The sequence below is a fragment of the Anser brachyrhynchus genome (genome assembly GCF_964034855.1).
Source record: "Anser brachyrhynchus genome assembly, chromosome: 26".
Classification (NCBI taxonomy): Eukaryota; Metazoa; Chordata; class Aves; order Anseriformes; family Anatidae; genus Anser; species Anser brachyrhynchus.
This window is the reverse complement of record NC_137719.1, coordinates 2,739,956-2,766,191: the sequence shown is the minus strand read 5'-3', so window position 1 is coordinate 2,766,191 and position 26,236 is coordinate 2,739,956. Positions and strand designations below refer to the sequence as shown.

The window sequence follows — 26,236 nt, the reverse complement described above, 5'->3', positions numbered from 1 at the left end:
GGAACTGAGGACCTGGGTGTCAGGGGACCTCTTGGGGGGACTCAGGGGTGGACTGGGTAGGGCTCTACTAAGGGCACCGGGCAGGGGACTGGCTGCAGGGCTGAGCGGGGGGCTCAATGCCAGCACAACAGGGGACTGCACCAACAGCCCACCCCCAACCTTCTCGGGGTACACCCCAGGGGTTGAGGGTACCTCACCGAGGGCTCCTGTGGCTTCCAGTCCCTGCGTGCTCGGCTCCTCGATGTCCTCGGAGAGGTCGGGCAGCTGGGAGAGGAGGCGGCTGAGGGCAGGACTGCTGGGCGAATCGGGGAAGGCGTCCTGGGGCTCCTCGGCCTCGAGCCAGCTGAACAGCTCCTCCGTGCCGGGGATGTCCAGGTCGGCCAGGAGCTGGTCCTGCAGGTGCTGCAGCAGCTGGCTGTCCCCTGCCAGCTCTGGAAAGGCCTCGGCGAAGGCATCAGGGCCCAGCTCGGGCAGCTGCGGGGGCTCCTCAGGCACCTGCGGGGCTGTCGCCGCTGAGGACGAAGCAAGAAAATCCCCCAAGACGGGCGATGTCAGCTTTCCCATGGCTCATGGGTGTGGGGCGACAACCGGGCGGCTGTGCCAGCGCCAAACTCACCGTCGGGCATCGCCGTCTGGGTGCTGCGGGTCGATGGAGCCAGGAAAGGCTCGGGGGGAGTGGGGTCAGGCAGCGGGGGCCCCTGGTCCTCGCTGAGCCCCACGGCGTGGTCGCAGGGCTCCGGCAGCTGCCCCTGGCTGCTGGTCACGGTGCGGGGCGTGGGGAGCGCCTGCCCCCGGAGCCGAGGCCCCGGGACGAGGGGTGGCGGGGGCCTGCGGTGGGCGGGGGCCTGCAACAGGCAGGTGCCTGCGGGGTGCAGGGGCTCCCCGTGGAGCACGGCCCTGGGCCCCAGCCCCAGCGCATGGTGGGGCACCAGTGTCCCCGTCACCATGGGCTGTCCGCACTGGCAGACAGGGGCACAGGGAAGAGCGGTGTGGGGGAGCTGCCCCACGGGTGGGAGCTGCACCGGCTGCAGGTTATGCCCCTCGGGTGGGAGGTGCACCGGCTGCAGGTTATGCCCCATGGGGGGGAGCTGCACCGGCTGCAGGATATGCTGCTCGGGTGGGAGGTGCACCACCTGCAGGTTATGCCCCACGGGGGGGAGGTGCACCACCTGCAGGTTATGCCCCACGGGTGGGAGCTGCACCGGCTGCAGGATATGCCCCACGGGGGAGAGCTGCACCGGCTGCAGGATATGCCCCACGGGGGGGAGCTGCACCAGCTGCAGGTGGTGCCCCTCGGGTGGGAGGTGCCCCCCAGGTGGCAGCTGCGCCACGGGTGGGAGCTGCAGCACCTGCCCCTGGACCTCCGGCACCACGTGCCAGACGGTGGCCTGGGGCAGCGCGTAGGAGAGGGTGGGTACCTGGGGGGGCTGCAAGGGCACCGCCATCGCTCCGGGGAAGGAGGGCAGCAGCCAGGCAGCCACCGTTGGCGGCTCAGCTGGGACAACGAAGGGGGAGTTGGGCGTCTGCGGCACCGGCGGCAGCCGTCTGGGGAATCTCTCTGTGAGGAAAAAGGGCGCTGGGCTGAGCTCTCGGGCGCTGGGCTCGCCGGCAGGGCCGCAGCCCCGGGAGGAGCGGGAGCCCGCTGCTGTACCTGCCATGGTCGCTGGAGAGTGGGGCGGTTCGTTGGGGAACCCGGGCAACGGGGGCTCCGCCCCAACGGCTGACCAGCCCCTCACCGCCATCTTGGTGAGGACTGCAGTTTCTCTACCCAAGCAGGCTTCCCAGCGCCATCAGTTTCCATCCCCATGAGCCTTTCCCGTCCCAGTCCTCATTTGCCAGGCCCAGGGGGGTTTCGCACTCCAACACTTTCCCCTCCCAAGGATTTTCCATCCCAAGACTTTTCCATCCCAAGACTTTTCATCCTCCCGGCGATTTCCCATCCCGACAGTTTCACAGCCCAACAGATTCCCATGCAAACTATTTCCCATCAGCACGAAGCGTTTCTTAATCCCATGAGATCTCATCCCAAAGACTTCCCATCCCTTGGATTTCTTTTCCAACTATTTCCTACCGCAACGAATCGTACCCACCCCATTCAAGATTTCCCATCCCAATAATTTCCCGTCCCAAGAGAGATTTCCCTACCCCAATGCTTTTCCTTTCCAATGATTTCCTCCCCAAGGAAGATTTCCCATCCCAATGCCTTTCCTTAAGGATGCCTTCCTCCCCAAGGAAGGTATCTCATCCCAATGCTTTTCCTTCCCAAGGAAGCTTTCCCATCCCAAGGAAGATTTCCCATCTCTTTCATTTCCTAGCCCCATGGCTTTCCAGCCCAAGGAAGTCTTCCCATCCCAGCAATCATTTCTCATCCCACTCATCATTTCCCATCCCCACGATTTCCCATTTTCACCATCCAAAAGACAGCTTAGCCAGCCCACAGCTAGACAGAGATCCCAACAGGGATTTGCACGATTCTGGTAGATGCAAGGGCATGGACACTTGGCGTGCTAACGATTGCACTTTATTCCAGAGCAACACAGATCACCGGTACCAAGAGCGCTATGATGAATCTGGCGAAGATGCAGAACATCTTCAGAACATCTGAACGTGCAGAGAATCGGAATGAAAATAAAAGCTCATAGGCATTGATAAAGAGTTTAATAATAAAGGAATAGAAAATAATAATAAAAATAATACAATAAATTAAAAAGACAATCAATAAAATTTATTAATGTAAACAATTTTTTCCCAGCCTAATGCTCTCCTATCACCACCATGATCACAACATCACAAAATATCACAAAAAATCCACCATGATCACAATATCACAAAATCACCCAGCAATTTCCCATCCCATCATTTCACACTAACGAATCCCCATCACAGTCATGACTTCCCATCCCACTGATCATTTCCTATCCCAGCAACCTCCCATTGCTGATCCCAAGGCTCAGTTCCCAACTCCCATCCATCCATCCATCCATCCATCCATCCATCCATCCATCCATCCATCCATCCATCCATCCACCCACCCATTTTCTCCCGTCCGTGCTGGCCATGCCCACATCCATTCACGGACTGAGCATGGGCAGCGGGAGCGGGCTGCATTAAATCCCCTCGGCATCCCACTGCCAGAACAACTGCAGGCAGAGGCGTTGCTGAGTGAACACCTACACTAGAGGAATTTAAGAAAAAAGGCTATAAAGCAGAGAAAGGACCAGAAAGGAAGAAATAAGCTTTCAATCCCTGCCATTTTGTGTCCCAACAAGCAGTTCCCATGCCCAAACTTGCCCATGCCAGGTATTGCCCATCCCAACAGCTTCCATCGCAACACTCCCAACACTCATTCGTGACCCCCCCATCTCCCATCCCCCCCCGTTGCCCATCCCTGACAGTGAGAAACACTGACTAGCTACAGCACTAAAGAAGGGTAAGGGCAAGCGAGAGGGGAAAGGGCTGAAGAGTGCGGCTCAAGCTGGAGCAGGTGCCTGCAGAGGTCTCTGTGCCTGCGTGCTGAGCTCAGCGCCACTGGGTGCTGCAGGGGCCGTCGAGGAGCGCAGGGTCACGGGTAGCCGGCATACTTGGCTATGGCCCCGTCTTTCTGCCGCTGCGCGAAGAATTGCACGGGGCCGATCTTCATCTGGTGGGCCGCCCGCTGCCGCTCCTCCTGGGCCAGCTGCTTCAGGCGCTCCCGCTCGGGACGCTGCTGCAGCGTGATGGGCACCGGCTCCTCCTGCTCCTCCAGCGGCGTGGGCGCCGCGTCACCGCCTGCCCAGGGCCCCACGCAGGGCACGTAGTCCTCGCGGGGCCGTGCCAGGGGCTGCAGCATGCGCGGCTGTGTGGGCAGAGCCCCCCGCTGCGCTTGGCCCCCCGCGGCTGGCAGGCACAGCGCTCTGGGCGCCTGCTCTAGGGCAGCGTCCCCTGTTCACGCCGTGCTGCCTGGTGGTGCCGGCACCACCTTCTCTTTGCCGCCAGCTGGGGATTGGGGGGCAGCGGGCACAGCGCTGGAGCCTGGCACTGTCTGCGCGGCGCTGGGCATCGTGCTGGGGCTGCTGGAGGTGGGCTGCGGCTGCACGCAGGGCAGCTGGCGCCCTGGCCCCAGCGCCTTCGCCCTGGCCCCCAGCGGCTGCAAAGTCTCGCTGGGGGTCTTTGTGCCCCGGCGCTGGCGCTGCAGCATCTTGGCCCTGACGCCTTGGGGACAGAGGCTGTCCTGGGGCCGCACGGCACCGGGCTCCGCGCTCGGAGTCTCCGGCAGCAGCCGCGCTCTGCGGGGAGGCGGCGACGCTGCTCCTTGCCCCCCAGCAGCCCCCGGGCTTCGGGCTCTCTTGCTGGGCGCCCGGCTGTTGTTGGTCGCTGCCTGCTGCCTGCCGCTGCCCTCTTGCCTGCTGCTGCCACGGCGTCCTGGGGCCTTGGACATCCTGGCGTCCCTGGCACGGCGTCCCTGGCAAGGCGTCTCGGGGCCTTGGACACCCTGGCCCAGCAGCATCTTCCTCTCCTTGCCGGGGGGTTTCTCTGTTGCTGGCCTCTTGGGCTGGGAGCTCTCCGCTGTCCCGGGGGTGCTGGTGGGCGCGCGGTGCTTGGCCCCCCGCTTGGTGCCGGTGGACGCAGGGGCAGCCAGGGGGCTCTTGAGGGGACCCAGGGGGCATTTGGGCAGGGGTGTCCTCTGGTCATGGAGGACTGGGGTGTCAGGGGACCTCTTGGGGGGACTCAGGGAGGGTTTGGGCAGGGGTCTACTAGGGGAACTGAGGACCTGGGTGTCAGGGGACCTCTTGGGGGGACTCAGGGGGGGGTTGGGCAGGGGTCTACTAGGGGAACTGAGGACCTGGGTGTCAGAGGACCTCTTGGGGGGACTCAGGGGTGGACTGGGTAGGGCTCTACTAAGGGCACCGGGCAGGGGACTGGCTGCAGGGCTGAGCGGGGGGCTCAATGCCAGCACAACAGGGGACTGCACCAACAGCCCACCCCCAACCTTCTCGGGGTACACCCCAGGGGTTGAGGGTACCTCACCGAGGGCTCCTGTGGCTTCCAGTCCCTGCGTGCTCGGCTCCTCGATGTCCTCGGAGAGGTCGGGCAGCTGGGAGAGGAGGCGGCTGAGGGCAGGACTGCTGGGCGAATCGGGGAAGGCGTCCTGGGGCTCCACGGCCTCGAGCCAGCTGAACAGCTCCTCCGTGCCGGGGATGTCCAGGTCGGCCAGGAGCTGGTCCTGCAGGTGCTGCAGCAGCTGGCTGTCCCCTGCCAGCTCTGGAAAGGCCTCGGCGAAGGCATCAGGGCCCAGCTCGGGCAGCTGCGGGGGCTCCTCAGGCACCTGCGGGGCTGTCGCCGCTGAGGACGAAGCAAGAAAATCCCCCAAGACGGGCGATGTCAGCTTTCCCATGGCTCATGGGTGTGGGGCGACAACCGGGCGGCTGTGCCAGCGCCAAACTCACCGTCGGGCGTCGCCGTCTGGGTGCTGCGGGTCGATGGAGCCAGGAAAGGCTCGGGGGGAGTGGGGTCAGGCAGCGGGGGCCCCTGGTCCTCGCTGAGCCCCACGGCGTGGTCGCAGGGCTCCGGCAGCTGCCCCTGGCTGCTGGTCACGGTGCAGGGCGTGGGGAGCGCCTGCCCCCGGAGCCGAGGCCCCGGGACGAGGGGTGGCGGGGGCCTGCGGTGGGCGGGGGCCTGCAACAGGCAGGTGCCTGCGGGGTGCAGGGGCTCCCCGTGGAGCACGGCCCTGGGCCCCAGCCCCAGCGCATGGTGGGGCACCGGTGTCCCCGTCACCATGGGCTGTCCGCACTGGCAGACAGGGGCACAGGGAAGAGCGGTGTGGGGGAGCTGCCCCACGGGGGAGAGCTGCACCGGCTGCAGGTGGTGCCCCTCGGGTGGGAGGTGCACCGGCTGCAGGTTATGCCCCACGGGGGGGAGCTGCACCGGCTGCAGGTTATGCCCCTCGGGTGGGAGCTGCACCGGCTGCAGGTTATGCCCCACGGGGGGGAGCTGCACCGGCTGCAGGTTATGCCCCTCGGGTGGGAGGTGCACCGGCTGCAGGTTATGCCCCTCGGGTGGGAGGTGCACCACCTGCAGGTTATGCCCCACGGGGGGGAGCTGCACCGGCTGCAGGTTATGCCCCACGGGGGAGAGCTGCACCGGCTGCAGGTTATGCCCCACGGGGGAGAGCTGCACCGGCTGCAGGATATGCCCCACAGGGGGGAGCTGCACCAGATGCAGGTGGTGCCCCTCGGGTGGGAGGTGCCCCCCAGGTGGCAGCTGCGCCACGGGTGGGAGCTGCAGCACCTGCCCCTGGACCTCCGGCACCACGTGCCAGACGGTGGCCTGGGGCAGCGCGTAGGAGAGGGTGGGTACCTGGGGGGGCTGCCAGGGCACCGCCATCGCTCCGGGGAAGGAGGGCAGCAGCCAGGCAGCCACCGTTGGCGGCTCAGCTGGGACAATGAAGGGGGAGTTGGGCGTCTGCGGCACTGGCGGCAGCCGTCTGGGGAATCTCTCTGTGAGGAAAAAGGGCGCTGGGCTGAGCTCTCGGGCGCTGGGCTCGCCGGCAGGGCCGCAGCCCCGGGAGGAGCGGGAGCCCGCTGCTGTACCTGCCATGGTCGCTGGAGAGTGGGGCGGTTCGTTGGGGAACCCGGGCAACGGGGGCTCCGCCCCAACGGCTGACCAGCCCCTCACCGCCATCTTGGTGAGGACTGCAGTTTCTCTACCCAAGCAGGCTTCCCAGCGCCATCAGTTTCCATCCCCATGAGCCTTTCCCGTCCCAGTCCTCATTTGCCAGGCCCAGGGGGGTTTCGCACTCCAACACTTTCCCCTCCCAAGGATTTTCCATCCCAAGACTTTTCCATCCCAAGACTTTTCATCCTCCCGGCGATTTCCCATCCCGACAGTTTCACAGCCCAACAGATTCCCATGCAAACTATTTCCCATCAGCACGAAGCGTTTCTTAATCCCATGAGATCTCATCCCAAAGACTTCCCATCCCTTGGATTTCTTTTCCAACTATTTCCTACCCCAATGAATCTTACCCACCCCATTCAAGATTTCCCATCCCAATAATTTCCCATCCCAAGAGAGATTTCCCTACCCCAATGCTTTTCCTTCCCAATGATTTCCTCCCCAAGGAAGATTTCCCATCCCAATGCCTTTCCTTAAGGATGACTTCCTCCCCAAGGAAGGTATCTCATCCCAATGCTTTTCCTTCCCAAGGAAGCTTTCCCATCCCAAGGAAGATTTCCCATCTCTTTCATTTCCTAGCCCCATGGCTTTCCAGCCCAAGGAAGTCTTCCCATCCCAGCAATCATTTCTCATCCCACTCATCATTTCCCATCCCCACGATTTCCCATTTTCACCATCCAAAAGACAGCTTAGCCAGCCCACAGCTAGACAGAGATCCCAACAGGGATTTGCACGATTCTGGTAGATGCAAGGGCATGGACACTTGGCGTGCTAACGATTGCACTTTATTCCAGAGCAACACACATCACCGGTACCAAGAGCGCTGTAATGAATCTGGCGAAGATGTAGATAGATGGTTCTTGCAGGTATTACCAGGAAATAAACAGGTGTCTGCACTTCTCTCTAGCTACCTTAGTAAAAGATCGGAAGGGTAGAGCACTAATTAACAGTAGCATTATTAGAGGCACTACTGTGGCAGTGAAAATCCATCAGGAGGGCCAACTTACCAATGCCTGCAAGGCAAATGCACTTAGGATGGGTTTTCTTTGTCAAGACTAAACTTACAAGAGGTTCAAGCTCTCCGCAGCAGTAGCTGTGCCCGCAGGACTCAGGTGCTGCCTCGGCCAGCAGGCCCAGGCAGGTGGGGCACGTCTCATCCCCGGGGGCCTCTGCTGTCAGCCCGCGGGGCGGCTGGCTCGTGCTGCCCGCGGCCTCCCTGCCGTGGAGATGCTCGGCCACCGGGATGGAGGCTGCCCACTCCTAAGCACCTCTAACCAGCAGGACCTCGAACCCTGAAGTCTCCTCTTCCACCAGCAGGACGTCAGCGTCTCTTGTTCCACCAGCAGGACATCGGCGTTTCCTATTCCACCACCAAGACCTCCATGCCTTGAGTGCCACCAGCAGTACTCCATGCGAGCTGGACGCTCAGGGCACTTATGGCCACCCACCTTTGTGAGGTCAAAGGCTGACAGTGACTCTCTGCTGACCTCACACGGCTCTCGGGCACCCCGATGGCAGCACTGACGGCGCTAAGCTGACTGCCATGAGCAAAGGCTGACATGAAATGGCTGCTGCGCAACGCCAGGAGCAATGTCTGCCGGGCCGGGGGTTCGGATGGGAGCTCGGCCTTCGGCCTGGGAACTGCGCCTGGGAGCCAGGGACGTCCTCGATGTGCAGCTGGACACCTGGGCCTGAGAAAGCAAGGTTTCTTGAAAGAAAATTGGAAACATCGTCACCTAGTGGCTGTCTCAGGGGGACGGATCGAAACGCACAGCATCTCCTGGTTACCTGAAGTGCTGGTGTCCTACGCCCTCGTATGTCTCAATGACATAAAAAGGGACAGATTTTTACCCCAAATGCAGCTCCTTTCTGTGGGAAGCTTCCTGTGCTGCGCATCCTCCTCTCTTTCTAGCATGTGGCTTCGACTTTAGGCGTGTTGTTTTTTCTCCTTAAGCAGACTGAATCTTCCTTTGAACATTATGGTAACTGATTTTTACTACCGTTAAATGCCTTTCCTCCACTTCTAATCTAATTAATTAGTGCTGTGGTCTTAACATCTGCTCCATAGGTATCTTTCCTACCTGGTACAATCTAGAAGAGCTCAGCAATATCCATACATCTCTTTCCCTTAGTTGTCACAGTAGGCTTGCTCGTGGTAATTTCTGTTGAGCAGGACGTGACAGAACCCTCACAAGAGGCTTGAAAGTGTAGCTCTGAGGTGAGAAACCCTGCCCAAGCAAGGGTAAACCATAAATATGTGAAGAGAAAGTAAATGGACACTTTTCTGCCCCAAATGCAGACGGGTTGTTAATGCTGTTGCTGCATGTGGTGACTCTGGGTGGCCCCAGCTGCCTCCTCTTTTATTCCTGAGTGGTGGTGTCACAGTTAGAGAGAAGAAAAAATATATACAGTTTTTAATTGCAATGGACAACACTGAGTTATTTAAAATAAAAACACAATGGGAAAAACACAACTGGCAGGAACAAACCATACCGAACGCAACAAAAAACAACGGCTCCAGGAAACCACGTGCGTGTGACCCCCTCCTCCAACAGGGCAGGGGGAGCAGACCCGATCTCACTATAAATAACCCCAAAATCGTTTCACGGGGAGAAGCCAGGAGTCCGTCTCTGAGCCACCAGCAGGTGCGGGAGGCGGTGCTGCTCGGCAGCGGGGCCGTTCCTCGCGGGTTGCAGAGTGAGCCCAGCATCAGGCGATGAAGTCCAGCGGTCTGTTGAAGCCTCCTTTCCTGTTCATGTACTGCCTGCGGTGGGAGGAAGGGAAACAACATCGGGAACTGAGCCAGGAGCACCGAAACCCCAGGGGGCTCCCAGCTCTGATCCCCCGGCAGCTTTCCAGCTCAGAAAACGCCTGGCGGGGGTTGTGACAGCATGGAGAAGCCATAGGGAATCCAATTCCCCACCAATTTGTGCAAACAAAAGCACAAAACCAGCTCTGCCTGACCTTGTTGAGACCCAACGTGTTCGACCAGGGGCTGAGCACCTGGAGCTCAGCAGCTGTGACAGAAGGACTCGACCTGAAGCCTGGCCACGCACCTTCTGGAGGCTCCACACCCCGGCTACCTCGCAGATAACGGGGTTAACGAAGTCTTTCTTTAGCCAAAGAAGCAGGAGAGCCAAGCTCTGCCCTGCTCTAGCCGCCTCCAGCACGTCCTGTCCGTGTGCCACGTGCTTGTGCGCTCTTTGTCTTCCTGCTTTTGGGTTTTTACTGAAAAACGTGAGGCCTCTTAGCTCTGCCAGCCAAACTGTTTGCCCTTACCGAGGGCAAAAGAAAACAGATCGCCCCCTGCTTATGCCTACAGACAGCAGCTTGGATTTAAGCTTCTTAACTGCTTTACCTCGTAAACAAGGTTATTTTTTATCAGAAAAGCGTGGCAATTCGGTGCAGTTGCCACAGCACAGTGAGCCTCCCAGCGTGCTGAGACACAAACCTGTACTTCCTCTTCTGCGACACGTTGATGGCGTACGCGTTCGCGGCGCCGTCTACTTTCTTCCCCTGAAAGAGAAGGAAAATCATCAAAAACCGAGTGTGCCGCCTCGAGCCTTCCTGGAAAACAGACAGCACGCGCACGGGAGGGATGAGGGCGGTTAACACAGGTCAAGTTAAAAAAAACATCAGTGCCAGAGCTCTGGGCTGTAAAGGGTGAGCCCCACACTCAATCTGGGAGTCCTGACAGCCGGGACTCGTGCTTGGGTGTACAAACGTCATGGGAATGAGCCTGCTGCTCCGGCTGATCCCAGCCTGCACTCACTTTTGTCGTGTCAAAAGAGGCAAACCCCATCATTTTCATCATCTCGATTTCCTCTTCCGTCTTGCCTTGCAAATCTTCCTCTGAAAAGGCAACGAGATATCAGAGTCCACCTCCTGCAGCCACGAGCATCGACCAGGAATAAAGAATATTTCTGTGCTGGCCACAATCTAACAGAGCCAGGGGTGAGTTAACACACCAGGACTCTGCGTTTTTACCCGTGATCTGGCGCTCCTTGCCCTTGGAGTCCTTTATCTCCTTCTTCTCCTCGTCTCGCCTCTCCTTCAGCCGCGGTGGGGAGGAGGAGCTGGATCTGTGCCGCCTTGGCGACCTGACGTTGCAACACACACAGGTCTCAGCTCCACAGCTGCAATGGGGTGCTGGGAACATCCCCGTGCCACGCTCCGCTCCCTCCCAACAGTGATGCTGGAACCAAGAACATTCCCCCGCCATGTTCTGCCCCTCTCCCCCATTTTCCCTCCCTCACCTGGACCGTCTCCTGTGTGGGGAGCGAGACCGGCTCCTCCTCCTGTCCCTGTCCCGGGACCGAGACCTCTCCCTCCTCCTCCTCTCCCTCTCCCTCGAAGTGGACCGCGAGCGCCTGCGGTCTGCGGGGAGGCACAGCAGGAGAAAGGTGGCTCCCACTTCTCCCCTGCACTGCCACCAAGCTTCTGCCGTTAATTCCCGGCCACAAACCCCCCCAAAGGCTCCCTAAATCCCCCCAACCTCCCCCAGTCCCCCTTAAACTCCCCCAAAGTCCCCCAGGCCCCCCCTAACCCCCCCCGAGTCCCCCGTAATCCCTCCAGACCCCCCAGATCCCCGCAAGCCCCCACAAATCCCCCCAAAACCCCCTCACACACCCCCAGACCCCCAGGCAGCAGCACCCCCTGCCCACACCGAGCCCCTCACCACCTCCAGGCACTGCACCCGCACACCAGAGCCCCGGCCGGGCTCAGAGGGGTTCAGGGGCCCCGCCCGGTCCCACCGGTGCCCCCCGGGCCCGTTCCCCGCAGCAGGCCCCACGGGGTCGGGCCCTGCACTCCCCCCACCCTCGGCCCCCAGAGACCCGTGCCCTCCCCACCGCCACTCCCCGTGCCCCCGGGGCCCCTCCCCGGCCTCTCCCCGGTGCCGGTGCCGGTGCCGGTCCCGGTGCCTTCCCCTCACCGCGCCGCGGAGGCGAACGGGAGCGGCTGCGGCCCATGGCGCCGCCCGGCGGGCCTTCACTTCCTCCCGCACTTCCCTTGGCTTCCGCTGTCCGCCGCGTTCCGTGTCCCCCCCGGCTCCGTCAGGAAACGGCGCCCGCGCGCTTTGGTTCCGCCGCCAACACGGTCGGGGGGGGGTTGAACGCCCCCAACTCGGCCTCGGCAAGCCCCGCTCGGCCTCCACAGGCGGAGGATACGGGGCCAGGCCCGCAGAGAGGCCGGGACCCCCCCAAACCCATCCTGGGAAGCCATGCCCCCCACCCCATCCCATGGCTGTGGAGCGCCATGGCGTCTCTGCTCCTGTCCCTGACAACACAGCGCAGCGGGTGCCGAACTCGGGTTTATTTACAGGCAGGCGTTACACAGCGCACCCAGCACCAGCCCTCACCCACCAGCCTCCCCCCTCAGCCACGAACCCCCACAGCACGGGTGTGGGCCCTGCCAAGCCTTCCGGCATCTTCCAGTGCCGCACTTGGCCATGGCGGTGCCCCGAGGCCTCTTTGAAGCACAGGAGGTTTCATCGCCATGTGAGGATGAACTTCTTTACGGTTCGGGTGGCAGAGCACTGGAACAGGCTGCCCAGAGAGGTTGTGGAGCCTCCTTCTCTGGAGATATTCAAAACCAGCCTGGATGCCATCCTGTGTAACATGCTCTAGGTGATCCTGCTCAGCAGGGGGTTGGACTAGGCGGTCTCTGGAGGTCCCTTCCCACCTCAACCATCCTGTGATTCTATAGTTTACATCTTTCTCTGCTTCCAGGCTGCTCCCTGCACCTTGGCAGGGGATGGCTCAGCTCCAGCCACAGCCAGGACGGTGCCCTGAAAACAAGCCACTGCGTTTTGGGGCCGGTTGAGCCCTGGCACTGCCCAGGCTGGCTTCACACAATGGGCAAGAAGAAAGCAGCGAAGCAAAGGAGGGCAAAATGGGAAGGGATGGGGAGGCCTTGGCAGGCAGGGGAGCTGTAACGCTGCTGTGATCCTGTAATAAAGGATCCTGTGACTCTTTCTAATAGCTAAGCCGTGGGGCTGCACATCACGCTGCCAGCCCTCTGAGCCTTTCTTCTTGTGTACCTACGCGTGGGTTGCACTGCATGCGTTGCCCAAAGTGCCCTGGGTTTCACCACACAGCCATGGGGCCTGCGGTGGGCAGTGAGGCAGTGTTGGGATTCAGGAACCGCCCTGGGAGCCGCTGCAGCCCTGCGTGGTGGCCAGGTGGTGAACATGGTTCCCAGGACCCTTGAAATCACCGGCAGTAAACTACACCTTACAGGAACAGTTACAGAGCGGGGCCTGGGGGTTGCACATCAGTCTGCTGGATATAAACTATATATTGAACACAGGCAACAGCACACGGACTCACACCGTCCTTCTCAGATATCGAATTTAGGTGTTCAGGCTCCCCTGGGAGCCAGAGGAGCCTCCCAGCCCTTTCTGGAGCCCCGTCTCTAACGTTAGCGCTGCAGCTTGGGGACATCGGGCAGGGCAAATGCTCTCCCAGGCTCGGGTCTGCCCTGAAGCTCCAGGCTTGGGGGGAGAATGTTCCTGCCAGGTTTGTATTTTTGCACTTGACTATTCCACTCAGAATGTGCCTGGCACACCCCAAACTACAGCCCTGCAAAGAAAACTGACCCCTGCTTACACATTTCCTCCGCTTGATCCCAGCTGCCTGCACCAGCCCAACTCCCTGCCTGAGGTGTTCCCGAGTGCCACCAAAAATCCACCTCGCCCACGGGTGCCTTTCTGCTCTTCCAGGGGGGACACAAAAGCCAAAAGCTGCCTTGCAGCAGTGAGAAGACTATGCAAACATGGTGTTGGAAATAACATAGCAGGGCGAACATTGGTTGGGAAAACCCAGTGCCCTCAGAGAGGGGGTTCGGGGGCTCCCCGCCGCAGCCTCAGTCCCAGTCCGAGGTTTGAGCTGTGGAGGGAAGCCCCAGCCCCACAGGAGCCCCGTGACTCATGATGGGACACAGGCTGGCTTTGTTCCCTAAATTCCCGTAGTGGAGAGGCCGTGGAGCAAGTCAGCATCGCTGCTTTTCCTTCTTTCTGCCAAGAGGTGGTAATGATGCTCACAGGGCGGCAAGGCTGGGTGGGAAGGAAACACCAGGGAGGGGTTCAGCTTGTGCTTGGGAGTCCGGAGCTAGGGAAAAGCAGGGGTTCGGCTTCAGACGTGACTCTCGTGCTCTCTACATGGACAGGCACTCACCGACGGGGCCAACGCGGGCACAGCCTCGTCCACGTGCCGGCATCGCCGTGACGCGGTGCGGGGGGAGCGGGGCGGCCGCCGCGACGGTGCCTCTGACAGAAGTGAATCGGCAGCGTGTGTTCATCCCAAAGTAGCACTTAGTGAGTGAAGTTTGCTCAGTTTTAAATAACAACGGACGCTTCCCCGAGGCTCTTTTTTCGTCTCCGTTCTCAGGTGCGGTGTGGCGGGGGCTTCCCCAGCAGTGTGAAATTTCGCTGCTCTTCACCAGGCAGCAAACGTGTGAGACCGTGGCACCAGGAGAAGGGGACTGGAGGGGGCTCTCCAGCCTGGGGGGGAAGATTGCAATCCAGGAAGGAAAGGGCCCCAGCCCCACCACCTCGGCCTCTCCTTCGGGGGGAGCAATCCTCCGGCATCCCGCTTGATCCCATCACCCCGGCGGAAAGCTGTGCCATGGGCGAAGTCAGCGCCAATCCAGCGGAGCTTGAAACAAAAGGTTAACAGTAATAATAATAATAATAAAAAAAAAAAAACGACGATGACAAAACACCCTTTTCTTTCTCAAAATCAAGCATATCCGGGCTGCGCCCCACATTGCACGGAGGCTCTACAAGCAGCAGGGGGGAAAAACAAACCCCGTGCCCAGGAGGGAGGAGGGAGTGCTCGTGGGAGCGGGGAGATGGCAGTGGGTATTTCCCCAAGCGGCAAACAGGGGCCACAATCTTTCGAAAGCTCGGTGGCTGCCTCCGAAGCGGGTGTCGTGGGACGAGGTGCCTCGTGCCGGGAGTACCCCGGGAGCCTCCGGGGTTTTCGGCTGCGCCTCGGCCAGACGCACGACGCAGGAGCCGTCCGGAGGGATGCTCAGCCGCGCCGGCAGTGGGAAGCCTCAGAGGAGACTCAAGATTCGATCTTTTCCTTCTTTTTGCCCTTTTTCAGGAAGGACGGGGTCCGGAATTTCTTCTTCTTCTTGGAGGGTGATTTGGAGGGAGAGCCTTCGGGGGAGACAGGGCTGCTGGTCACCGTCTCGCTCTTCTCCTTGGGGGCATCCACGTCGGGATTGGCCGGGGTGGTCGTCTGGTCCCCCCCTTTGCCCTGGCTTTCCTCGGTGCTCTGCTCCTCCTCCTTCCCGTTCACCACCGCTGGTGGCGGCTCCTTCTCAGTGGCGGAGTCGGCAGGAGCTTGGCCGTCCTCCACCTTCTTGTCACCTTGGCAAGGGAAAAGGGAGAGATGAGGGCCAGGGCAGCGCTGGCTGATGCTACAGAGAGCTATTAAGGCTGGAAGCCAACTTTAAACCCCCCCCCTTTATCAAGGGCAAGAGCAGGATTAGGCCCCTGTAAGCAAAAAGCACTGAGGCCTGATCCCCTCCTGCTATTGGCGTCACTTCCCTAAGCCTTTCCCCCTTACAGGACAAGCAGCAGCAGGATGGAGAGCTGTGGCAGAGCTGAGCCCTCCTTCCCAGCCTCGCTGCTGGACATAAAAGCGGGCAGCAACCAAAAAAACGAGGCAACCCAAGGCATTTCCTCCTGCAGACCCTGAGCGGGGCGCTGCGGAACGGGCCGCGGAGAGCAAGGTCCCCCCCGAGCGAGCGGGGAGCGCGGCGAGGCACGAGGCCTCCCCGTACTTACTACGGCGACAAGCACTCAGGGGCAGAGGTAACTCCTTGGGTGAAAGCGACACGTGGAGGGAAGAGAAAGGAAGACGTTGTGGACACGGACAGACAGACAGACAGACACCATGAGACACGATGAGACTGCCAGGAGCCACCCGCCCCCGCGCCCCGACCCACGGAAACACCAACATGCGTTGCGATGCCAGAATGCTGCTGGGGTCGGTGCTTTAGGGGGGAGCAGGGGGTGTCCCCCACCACCCCACAGAGCCACCAGCGGACGCTGAAATCCTCCAGCCGTGATGCTAAAGGGACGCGGTGGGTTCGGTGCCTTCGTGGCACGTTTCCCCCCCGGACGCAGTGACGTTTATATCTGCGGCTCGGGGGGGGTTCTGCTGCAGCCCCCCCTTATCCCCCTGCCTCAGCGGCTGGATGAAGACCCCCTGCTCCTCTCTGCTGGGCTCGCGGGTGCTCGCCCCCCCACTCACCCTCTGAGGGCTTGGTGGGCGACGGGGCCGGGCTTTTGGCCGGGCTCTGCGGTGCAGATGCCGGGGGTGATTTTTGGGGGGATCCCTGGCTTTCCTCCACCACCGTGTCCTTCTCGCCTGCAAGCATACAGACAGACTTGCCATCCACCAGGTCTGATAGCTGCAGACACCAAAAGGAGCTTTGGGATCCGTGAAGCCCCCGTTCCCCTCCCCGGCTCGTACCGTGCAGCCCCAGCTTCTTCCTCTCCACCTCTTGCTTGTACTCCTCCAGCTCCTGGTCCGTGAGCTGGCTGAAGGGGTTCGGGGGCTCCGGCTCGGCGGGGGGCTCCTCTCGGGACGCGTCTTTGGCCTCCGCATCCGCCAAGTGACTCTCTGTGGACTGAACACACCCCACCCCCCCAGAGCAGCGTCACCCCCCCGGCACGGGGAGGGACCCAGGGCGATGGGGACGAGGGCGGCGGGGACATACGGGGCTGCGGCTCGTCTCGGCGATCACGCTGGCCAGCAGCTGCGACTGGGGCCCGGCCGACTTCACGTCCTGCCGGTTTTGCTCCCGGATCTGCAGGCAAGAAGCAGAGAGAGGTAGGGAAACACTGCTCCTCCGCAACCCCATGCCCAGGGAAGTCGAAGCCTGACCCCCCCCCCCCCCGCCCCCCGCACCTTGTTCCTCATCTCCAGCACCTCCTGCGGGTCCGTGTAGAGGGGCACGAACTGGTTGGGGTTCTCGATGCGGATCGCGGTCCCGCTGCTGCCTTTCTCCACCTCGTCTGCTTTCAGCCACTGCAGAGATGGAAAACCCCGATAAACACATGGTGTGGAGAGAGCAAACCCCAATAAATGGGTGTCATGGAGAGGAAACCCTGATAAAGGCATGGCATGGGTACAGTAAACCCCAATAAATGCGTATCATGGAGGGGAAACATTGATAAATGCATGGCATCAAGAGAGTAAACCTTAATAAATGCTCATTGTGGAGAGAAAACCCTGATAAATGGGTATCATGGTGAGGAAACCCTGATAAATGCATGGCGTGAGGAGAGTAAACCCCAATAAATGCTGTTTGTGGAGAGGAAACCCTGATAAATGCATGGCATGAGGAAAGTAAACCCCAATAAATGGGTATCATGAAGAGGAAACCTTGATAAATGCATAGCATGAATAGAGTCAACCCCCATAAATGCATGTCGTAGAGAGGAAACACTGATAAGTGTGTAGTATGGAGAGAGCATCCCCAATAAATGCGTGTTGTGGAGAGCAAGCCTTGATAAACGCATGTCATGAAGAGAGCAAGCCTCAATAAATGCATGTTGTGAAGAAACCTCGATAAATGAGTGGTGTGGAGAGAGGAGGCCCCAGTAAATGCATATTATGGAAAGCAAACCCCAATAAAGCCCGCGGCACTGGGTGCTGGAGGTGGACTTCGAAAACAAAAATTACTCTGGGGCAAATAAAGGAATTAACCAAAGTCGGTAACTTCAGCATTTCCCACTCGTGGAGGACCCCTAGGGGTTCAAGCACACCAAATTCTGATGCAATCAATGCTCCAAGCACCTCCCGCCTCCCTTTTTTTTTGGTGCTTCCCCCTGGAGCACGAAGCCAGGACTATTCCCAAACAACCCCCGGCCCCAGACCGTCGTCTTTGTCCTCTGGCTGCCGGCGCTGCCCTGCTGCTCCTCGGCCACGTTGACCCGCAGGTAGGTGTTGGGGGTGTTGAGCCACCGCGTCTTCTCCTTCTGCTGCTTCTGCGCGTGCTGCCGCAGGGCGGGGACGGGGGCGGCCTCCTCCTCGAAGACGAAGGCCGTCACCGTGGCGGGGATCAGCACGTCGCTTTTGGGTTTGCTCTTCTCCTGCACGAAGGGGTAGCGGTAGGTGTAGCCAGTGCGGTAACCCTGCGAAGCAAAACGGTGTCAAAGGAGGTATTTTCGGGGGGGTTTAGGGCACTTCTGCTGGTGGGGGGCGAGGGGAGGCAGCGTGCTCCCGCGGTGCTCACCAGGTTGTCCAGCATCCTCATGAGGGCTTCGAATTCGTGCTCGCCCAAGCGGCTCTTCTGCATGGGCCCGAAGGTGCTGCCGGCCCAGCGCACCGAGCCCACCTCGTGGGGCCGGTGCTTGGCGCGCTCCAGCACGATGAGGTTCTCGGCGCCGCCCGCGCTCGCCAGCGCCGACACCTGCGGGGGGACGCGGGGAGAGGCTGCAAGGAGCAGCTGGGGGGGGCGCAGCACTGAGCGTGTCCACGGGATGGGACCGAGTGCTGGTGGCTGAGACCGTGCACAGCTCGGTGCATGGACCGAGGACGTTGTGCCAGTCACAGAGACTGTGCAGAGCTCAGTGCATGGACCAAGGGCCCCACGCTGGCAGCAAAGAGCTCACACAGTGCACACTCTGCCAGCACCACGCTGGACACTGAGACCTGGCACAGCTCAGTGCATGGTCCTGGAGCCCTGTGGTGGCAGCAGAGGCCACGCACAGCTCAGTGCACGAATCAGCAGCACCATGCTGGCAGCAAAGAGCCAGCACAGCTCAGTGCACGGTCTCAGCACCTCGCACTGCACCAAGACACCCGACACAGCTCCGTGCACGGTCCCAGGGCCCCGCAGCAGCAGCAGGGGCTGTGCCCAGCTCAGTGCCCACCCTGGGGACCATCTCTCACCTGCACCTCGCAGGCTGCCTGCAGGTGGAAGATGCTGTAGAAAGCCTCCTCGGCGGTGTCGCCCAGCGCCAGCACCCCGTGGTTGCGCAGCACCAGAATCTGCAGCACAGGGCACGGGGGATCAGTGGGGTCGCAGGGGGTCGGGGAAGGGAGCCAAAAAACAAACAAGAAAACCAACAAACCCACCTTGCAGGTGGGGCCGAGGCACTTCTGCAGCTCGACCCGGTCGGCCTCGTCCTCCACCTCCCCGCGGAAGTCAAAGTAGGCGATGTCCCCCAGGAGCAGGGCGGCGCGGGAGATGGGCAGCACGCCGCAGCGCATGGCCGACACCTGGGGCACAGCGGGCATGGCACGGCACGGCACGGCACTGAATGGCACAGCACAACACAGCACGGTGCCCCCAGACCCCCCCTTACCGCCGCGGTGGCCGGCGTGTGCAGGCGGACGATGCAGCGAGCATCGGGACGGGCGGCGTAGATGGCGGCGTGCAAGCTAAAGGCGCGGGCATCGGGGGCGAAGCCGGTGTTGCCCTGCTCCACCACGTCCCCCAGCACATTCACCTTGATCTGCAGCGGGGATACGGCGGCTCAGATCCTGTCACAGCCCTGTCCCCACCCCAAACTCCCCCCCCCCCCCGGTGGGCTGGGGACACGCTCACCAGGCTGGCTGCTGTCACCTCGCTGCACGCCAGCCCCTGCGGGGCCACCAAGAAATGCTCCTGCTCCTTGCTCACCCGCAGCTGCACGGGGAAAAGAAACAAATGCAGGGAAATAAAATTTAAAAAAATAATAAAATGGGGTGTATTTTGCACGGGGGGGGGGGCGCTCACCGTGACGGAGGCGTCCCCCAGCTGCGCCCAGCCGTAGAGGTCGAGCAGGCGATGGATGCTGCCCACTTTGCAGCGCATCAGCCGCTCGCCCTTGGCCAGGGCCGGCACGTCGGGGCCGTGCAGGTCATTGATGGGCGTCACGGAGGCCAGCCCTGGGCAGGGACAGCAGGTGACAACAAGGGGACAACGTCATTTGTTTTTTTTTCCCAACCCCCAGCACCATTTCCCAGCTTTTCTACAAGAAAAAAAAGACCATTAGGGAGCGTTTTCTCCCCTAAAATCCCGCAAACTAAATAAAAACCTTCAAGAACGCCAAATGGGTTTCGTTTTCCCCAAAAAAACCTTCCTGCCCCCCTGCCCCACGTGCAGCCGTACCCATGGGCGAGGTGGGGAGGACAGCGGGGGACGTGGTGGCCATGAAGTCTGCGATCTGCCGCAGGGCCCAGACGTGGGACGAGTTGTTCCCCTTCTTCATCTGTTCCTGGATGAGGCTCTCCAGCTCCTCCCTAAAAGACTGCAGTGCCCCGGCCCCGCCGGCGTCATGGTCCCCAGGGGAAGGGACACCAGTGCCCAAAAAGGGACCGGCTGGTGGCACCGGGGTGGGGACACCACCGGGTGGGTGATAGCAGTGCCATCAGCTTGGTGGAAGTGGTACCACCGGCACGGTGGCATGGTGACAGTGACACAACAGGCTTGGTGGCATGGTGACAGTGGCACCAAGGGCTTAGAGGTGGCACTACGGACTTGGTGTCATGGTGACGGTGGCACGGTGACGGTAACACCATGAACTTGGTGGAAATGGCCCCAGCAGCTCAGTGCCATGACGGTGGTGGCACCGCCAGCTAGGCGGCGGCACCATGGTGACGGTGGCACCACCGATGCAGTGCCAGCGACCCCACTGGCTTGGTGGCACGGTGCCACCAGCCCCACAAGCTTGGTGGCAGCGATGTCACCGTTGTGGTGGCACCAGCAGACGGGTGGGGACATGCCCTGAGCCATCATGGGGTGGCAGTCGCTTTTGGGGCAGGGGGGACGGGGATGGGGCATGGGGGGGGTGGATGGGGACACGGGGTACAGATGGGGACCCAGGGACACGGCCACTCACTGGGCTCTGTAGGATCATGGTGACCCGCTTCTTCTGCTCCATCATGTTGAAGTCCTGCCTCAGGTCAGCCGCCATGTTGCGCTCCCGCAGGTATTCGGGGTCCCCCTCGGCGAAGCGGTCGAAATACCGGGGTCCCGGGGCGGGGGGCGAGGGCAGGGGCTCGGGGCTGGCGGCCGTGCTCATCCTGGCGGCCCTGCGGACGGCTTTGGGTCCCCAAACCCCACCCAAATCGCCCCCCACATCCCAGCCCCGCAGCCCCCCCAGAAGGCTTCCCCGCGGTGAGCACTTCCCAAAATAGGGGCCGTGAAGAAATGGGGTGAGAACAGCCCCCGCCTGCGCCCCGCTGATAAGCCCCGGGTGGCCCCCGCCCTGCCGGCACCGCACCGGGCCCTCGGTGTGACGGGGACAGCGGGGGTGGGCCCGGGTGAGAACGGGCAGCTCGGTGCACCCATGGGAGCCACGGTACCAAACGGAGCCCCCCAAGCCCCCGCAGCACCCACCCTTTTATTTTATTTATTTATTTGGGGGGGGGGACACAAAAAAGGGGAGATGGCAGCGGGTGGGCGACCGCAGAGCCCAAACCACCGGCGCTGCCCCCCCCAGCACCTCACTGCTGTGTTTTAAAGGAAATATTTTGACACCCACGCACCCCCCCGCCCCCCCCCCAAAAAAAAAATACAAAGCATCGCCCACGCCAAGCATCGATGTGTGCCTGCTGCCCAAAGCCAGGCTGCTGCGTGCACCCCCAAATCCTGGGGGGGGGGCGTTATCCCCCTCCAAAAGGTGTTTTTAGCCGAGCCTGCTGCCCCCACGCACCCCCCCACGCCACCAACCTGCAGCAAACCTCCACCAGGAGCCGCTCCTAGGCTGAAAATCCCTGGGGGGGGGTCCTCGGTGGCCCCCACCCCAGCGCAGAGGGGGGGGTCGCGGAGGGGGTGGCGAGCAGCAGCTCCAAGCTCTGGGTTCCCCCAAAAATCCTCCTGGGCATCCACGCGCGATCGTGGCCGCTGGGTGGGAGGGGGCAGAAGCGCATCATTTGCTATGGGGGGGGGGGGAATGGGGCTGGGCCCCCCCGCAGCATCGCCCCCGCCCGCGCCGCACCCAGCGCCGCTGCGGCAGCCGCAGAGCCCTGCGCTGGGGATGGCGGATGGGGGGGGGGGGGGTTGGAAAATGGGTGATTCCCGGGGGGGCACAGCCCTGTAACCCCCCCCCCATCATCACCAGGGGATGGATGGGGATGGGGGGGGGGCACCCCCAGGTTGTGCAGGAGGATGCGGGTGGGGGCAGGCCTGCCGCCCCCCCCCCCTTGCTGTGCCCGCACGCATCCAGACAAAAGAAATGAGAAAACTGGGAGGGGGGGGGGGGGGAGAGGGGCGAGGCAAACGCAGGTGCCCCCCACCCTTATTGCAGGTGGACCCCCCAGCACCACCGCTGCTTTCCCCCACCCCCCTATTTTGGGCCCAAATCCCCCCCTCCCACAGCATCCCCCCCCCAAGCGACCCCCCCCTTCCCTTTCCTTGAGGCTGGGGGGGGGCAAAGCAGGTGCACGGCCCCCCCAACACCCCAAATCCCCCACCCCCCGCCCCAAATCCGGGCTGCAGGGGGCTGCCGCGCCTCACCCACCTCCTCAGAGCATCCTCCCACGGGTGACAGCCCCGGATGGGGGGGGCCCCGTCCCCCCCCCCCCGCGGTCCCCTCTCGCCAGCCTCCAGCGCCACCAGCGATGACAAAGGCCACCTCCCTCCGCCTGCCGAGCTCCCTCTGCTGCCACAACCCCAAAACGGCCCTGGGGAAGGTGGGGGGGGAACCTGGGAGGGGAGGACCCACGCAGGAAAATTCAATTTTTGCAATAAAACAGCCGGGGAGGGGGCAAGGAGACAAAGCCAGGCTTTTGCCACCCCAAAAAAAGTCAGGTTTTATTTGGAGATTAATTTTGGGGGGGGGTTAATGAGCCCTGCTACCTGAGCACGGTGCTAATCCCTAGTTATATTTTAATGAGCAATTACACCTGTCGCCCCCCCAGCAACACTCTGGGGACACCAACGCCCCGCTGCACATGAGGGCAGCTTGGGGGGGGTCAGATCCATCCCGGCTCTGGGACCCCAAAATCTGTGCAGGGACATCGCCACGTCCCACGCAGGTCACAGGACACCCTCTCAGGACACCATCCTCTGCAGCACACCCCCAGATTTATATTTTAGGGGTTGGCTGGAAGCACCTTAAAAAGAAAAAAAAAAAAATTTAATATATTTTTTTTGCATTATTTTGGAGCAACTGGAATATTTTGGGGGAGGGGTAAAGGCTGATTTTAAGCAAATCCTTATTTCTGTAGACAGAAATTGGATGTTTCTAAAAGAAACACGAGTGGGGGGGCTCCCCGTAAGCTCCCCTGGGTGCTGCCACCCCCTCACCATGGGACACCCACCCTTGGGGGACCCCAAAACCATCACCCCCCCCCCCAATTTCTTCCCAAGGCCCAACTCACCAGCTCCCCACTCTGCTGCGATGGCCCTGGGCAGGTTTGGGGCATGGGGGTACCCCACAGACACGGGGAGGCAGAGAGGGGCCAGTCCCCCCCCAGCAGCACCCCCCCACTGTCACCCAGCACCTGCGCCGCTCCGTCCTCCTGCTGCTGGGGGCCACCGGGGTAACGGGGTGAAAAGGCAAAGAAATGGGAAAAAATAAGGACAAAAAAAAAGGTGAAGCTTGGACAGGGGAAAGAAAGCTACAGGCACACCCCCAAAATTAGAATCCTTGCAAAAATTTAAGGATTTTCATCCAGAAGTAGTAACTGGGGGATTTGGGGATGTTTTGTGTGGGTTAGGCTGCCCAGAGCAACCCCAAAGCCACCTGCTAAATGAAAAACCCCAAAAAGCCAATTTTAAATAAAACCCAATTTTAAGCAAAGCCCCCCCACCCAAAAAAAAAAAGGGCCAACCTCAAAAGAAGCCCCCCCCAAAAAAAGCCACTTTTAAACCCACTCGTTCCCCAAAACCCTAAAAATTAACCCCCCCAGCTGCACCCCGAAGCCACCCCCACAGATTTGGGGGGGTCCCACCTGCAGGCCCCCCGTGTCCTGCAGGACCCCACGCAGCAGGCGGATGTACTCGGCGGCGGCCTTCAGCGTGTCCACCTTGCTGGGCTTGCGGTCGCGGGGCACGAGGGGCACGAGGGCTTTGAGCGCCGAGAACCCGCTGTTGAGGTTTTTGATCTATAAGGGGGGAAAAAAATGGGGGGGGTGACCCCCCCCCTTTTTATTTTTCAGGGTTCCCCTTCGGATGGAAAAGCACAACCCCATTCCTCGGTGTCCCCGAGCATCACCGCTCCATTGGGATCAATCTGGTTTGAATTTGGGGGTGAGGGATGAGGTTTTTTTTTGGGGGGGGGGTCCTCACCCGCTCACGCTCCTTGGCGTTGGCCGCCCGCCGCCGCTCCAGCACCCCCGCCAGGTCCCCCTCTGCCTCGTAGCCCCCCGTGGGGCCGCGGCGCAGGCGGGCGATGGGGGCCACGCACGGCAGGGGGCCGTGGCGCTGGCTCAGCACCGTGCCCAGCACCTCGGGGGGTGGCGTGGCCAGCAGGACCCCCGGCCCCCCCACTGCCCCGCTCTGCTCCCCCATAACCAGGGAAAAGAAGAACCTGTGCCTGCACCCAACACACAACACAACCACCTACTGAAAATACCCCCAAAAGGCCCAAAATTCCCTTAAATACACACCCCGCCTAACGGGTCGCACCTGGTGCCCAGCTGGGGCTAACGAGTGGGGCGGGGGAGCTGCTTTGCCCAAATTAATGCTGGTTTTGGGACTGTCCAAGCTCATCCCTCGGCCCTAAAGTCTCCTGTTAAACAGGGAGAGGTCCCAAGGCCCCAGTATTTGGGGGCTTTACGTTTGGGGGCTCTCTCACAAGCAGGGGGTGGGTGGGGGTGTCACTGGAGAAAACGTCCGGGGTTTGTTGGTGTCCCTGCAAAACCCCAAACCCTAAAACCTTGGAGTTGTGCAGCGTGACCCCAAAATTCCCTCCTAAAACACCCCCGGGGGCACTGGGGCCTTGTGGTGGATGAGCCCCGATGCGCCGGGGATGGGCGGCCACTGCCCAGAAGGGAGGAATGGGGTTTTTGGAGGTCTCGTGTCCCCAAAAATGCAGGAATAGGGTTTTTTATTTTTAGGGGTGGCAATAAAAATGTGCGTTGCGTGATGGCCGGGAGGCAGGTCTCGGTAGATGGCAGTGTTGGTCCTCGCAGCCGCCTCCTGAACTGCTGGAAAATCCCATTTGGGGTGAGCCCACACCATCCCAGGGGACAGAAATCCCCAAACCCAAACACGCCAGTGGGGATGGGGCTTCGAGCCCCCAGATCTCCCCTGCTGGTGCAGGCACGGGGAGTTACTGGGGTATGCTTGTGCCATGGGATGCCCCAGGGACACGAGGGGACCGAGGATGGGGTGGGGGACAATGCTGCGAGACTCACCCCACTGGGAAGTCCACGTTTATTAGGGCTCGGGATTATTAGGGGTCATTTATTAGGGGTCACAGTTATTGGGGCCATGGCTATAGAGGGGTCATGGCTACTGGGAGTGATGGTTTGGAGGGACACAGCTATTTGGGGTCATGGGTATTGGGGTCATAGTTATTGGGGTCACAGTTAACAGGCGTGACGGTTACTAGGAGTCACAGTTATTAGGAGTCAAGGTTAGTAGGGAATTGTTTATTGGGGTCGTGGTTATTAGGGGTCACTTCTTAAGGGTCACAGTTATTGGGGCCATGGTTATAGGAGGGTCAGGGTTATTGGGGGCTCAGGGTTATTGGGGGGTCAGGATTATTGGGGGCCATGGTTATAGGGGGGGTCATTGTTTTGGGGGGTCAGGGTTTGGGGGGGTCACAGTTATTGGGGGTTATGTGGATATTGGGGGTCACAGATATAGGGGGTCATGGATATTGGGGGTCAGGGTTACTGGGGGCCATGGTTATAAGGGGGTCATGGTTTTGAGGGAGTCACCGTTATTAAGAGTCACAGTTAGTAGGGGTGATATTATTGGGGTCATGGTTCTCAGGGGGTCAAAGTTATTAGGGGTCACAGTTATTAGGGGTTGCAGTTCTTGGGGGACATGATTATTAGGGGACATTGGTTTTAGGGGCTTATTGGGGTCACAGATATTGGGGACACAGTTATTAGCAGCCACAGCTATTAGGGGCCCTGGTTATTGGGGCTCACTCCCAACGAGGGGCAACCTCGAGTGACCAGCACGGGGCTCCCCCCACCCTGGAGAGCTCAACCCCCAAAAAATAAAGGGTCCTGAACAATCCCTGGCCTGCAGCTTGCTCGGAAAGCTGTCAGCCCCCATAAGGGAGCCAGCCTCAGGTCTCTTGTCCCCAGGGCCACCACACCCCCAGCACCACGTCCGTCCTGCCGGCCCCGCTGCCCGCCGGGGGCTGACATTTGCTGTTATCACGAGACTGGAAAATTACCCGGAGGTTTCTAATTACCCTCGCCAGGAAGGTCAGCAGAAGGGGGAAGGTGAGCGCCGGGGCCGTATCCTGCAGCGGGGCAGCTGCTGACACACGATTAGCACCATCTGCCCTGGCACGGTCCCAGACGCTGCCCAAGGGAGGGCAGAGCCCATCGGGGAGGAGCCCGATCCCCACCCCACGGGTGCCGGATCCCGAGGGAGCCACAGCCTCGTGCGGGCCCCGTGGTGCCCGGGGGCTGCGGGCCGGATCCTGCCTCGTGCTCGTCCT

General features: G+C 61.0%; 3 protein-coding genes across 7 annotated transcripts; all 3 read right to left on the bottom strand.

Moving 5' to 3' along the window:
- Nucleotides 1-8,970: 8,970 nt before the first annotated feature.
- Nucleotides 8,971-11,716, bottom strand: SNRNP27 (small nuclear ribonucleoprotein U4/U6.U5 subunit 27). The gene is made up of 6 exons (XM_080568443.1): nucleotides 11,588-11,716; nucleotides 10,911-11,031; nucleotides 10,642-10,754; nucleotides 10,427-10,506; nucleotides 10,106-10,170; nucleotides 8,971-9,418 (listed from the first exon to the last, which is right to left on the bottom strand). Exons 1-6 carry the CDS (start codon nucleotides 11,622-11,624, stop codon nucleotides 9,364-9,366), a joined length of 471 nt encoding a protein of 156 aa, XP_080424569.1. The 5' UTR covers nucleotides 11,625-11,716; the 3' UTR covers nucleotides 8,971-9,363.
- A 231-nt stretch (nucleotides 11,717-11,947) lies between these two features.
- Nucleotides 11,948-22,259, bottom strand: ADD2 (adducin 2). 3 transcript variants are annotated; one of them, XM_080568420.1, is made up of 16 exons: nucleotides 22,127-22,259; nucleotides 21,337-21,510; nucleotides 20,504-20,696; nucleotides 19,774-19,912; nucleotides 19,399-19,550; nucleotides 19,228-19,308; nucleotides 18,986-19,135; nucleotides 18,756-18,899; nucleotides 18,570-18,668; nucleotides 17,911-18,087; nucleotides 17,552-17,809; nucleotides 16,602-16,700; nucleotides 16,390-16,479; nucleotides 16,143-16,299; nucleotides 15,921-16,037; nucleotides 11,948-15,031 (listed from the first exon to the last, which is right to left on the bottom strand). In XM_080568420.1, exons 3-16 carry the CDS (start codon nucleotides 20,684-20,686, stop codon nucleotides 14,724-14,726), a joined length of 2,154 nt encoding a protein of 717 aa, XP_080424546.1. In that variant the 5' UTR covers nucleotides 20,687-20,696; nucleotides 21,337-21,510; nucleotides 22,127-22,259; the 3' UTR covers nucleotides 11,948-14,723. The 3 variants fall into 3 exon arrangements, with proteins under 3 accessions (XP_080424546.1, XP_080424544.1, XP_080424545.1); XM_080568418.1 differs by having other exon boundaries at nucleotides 16,581-16,700; nucleotides 22,127-22,258; XM_080568419.1 differs by having other exon boundaries at nucleotides 16,581-16,700; nucleotides 20,504-20,687; nucleotides 22,127-22,258.
- A 52-nt stretch (nucleotides 22,260-22,311) lies between these two features.
- On the bottom strand, nucleotides 22,312-24,317 carry FIGLA (folliculogenesis specific bHLH transcription factor). Of its 3 annotated transcripts, none has more exons than XM_080568440.1 (4): nucleotides 23,899-24,317; nucleotides 23,562-23,714; nucleotides 22,989-23,135; nucleotides 22,312-22,721 (listed from the first exon to the last, which is right to left on the bottom strand). In XM_080568440.1, exons 1-4 carry the CDS (start codon nucleotides 24,118-24,120, stop codon nucleotides 22,701-22,703), a joined length of 543 nt encoding a protein of 180 aa, XP_080424566.1. In that variant the 5' UTR covers nucleotides 24,121-24,317; the 3' UTR covers nucleotides 22,312-22,700. The 3 variants fall into 3 exon arrangements, with proteins under 3 accessions (XP_080424566.1, XP_080424567.1, XP_080424568.1); XM_080568441.1 differs by having other exon boundaries at nucleotides 22,989-23,132; nucleotides 23,899-24,310; XM_080568442.1 differs by lacking the exon at nucleotides 22,989-23,135 and having other exon boundaries at nucleotides 23,899-24,313.
- Between the last annotated feature and the right edge of the window lie 1,919 nt (nucleotides 24,318-26,236).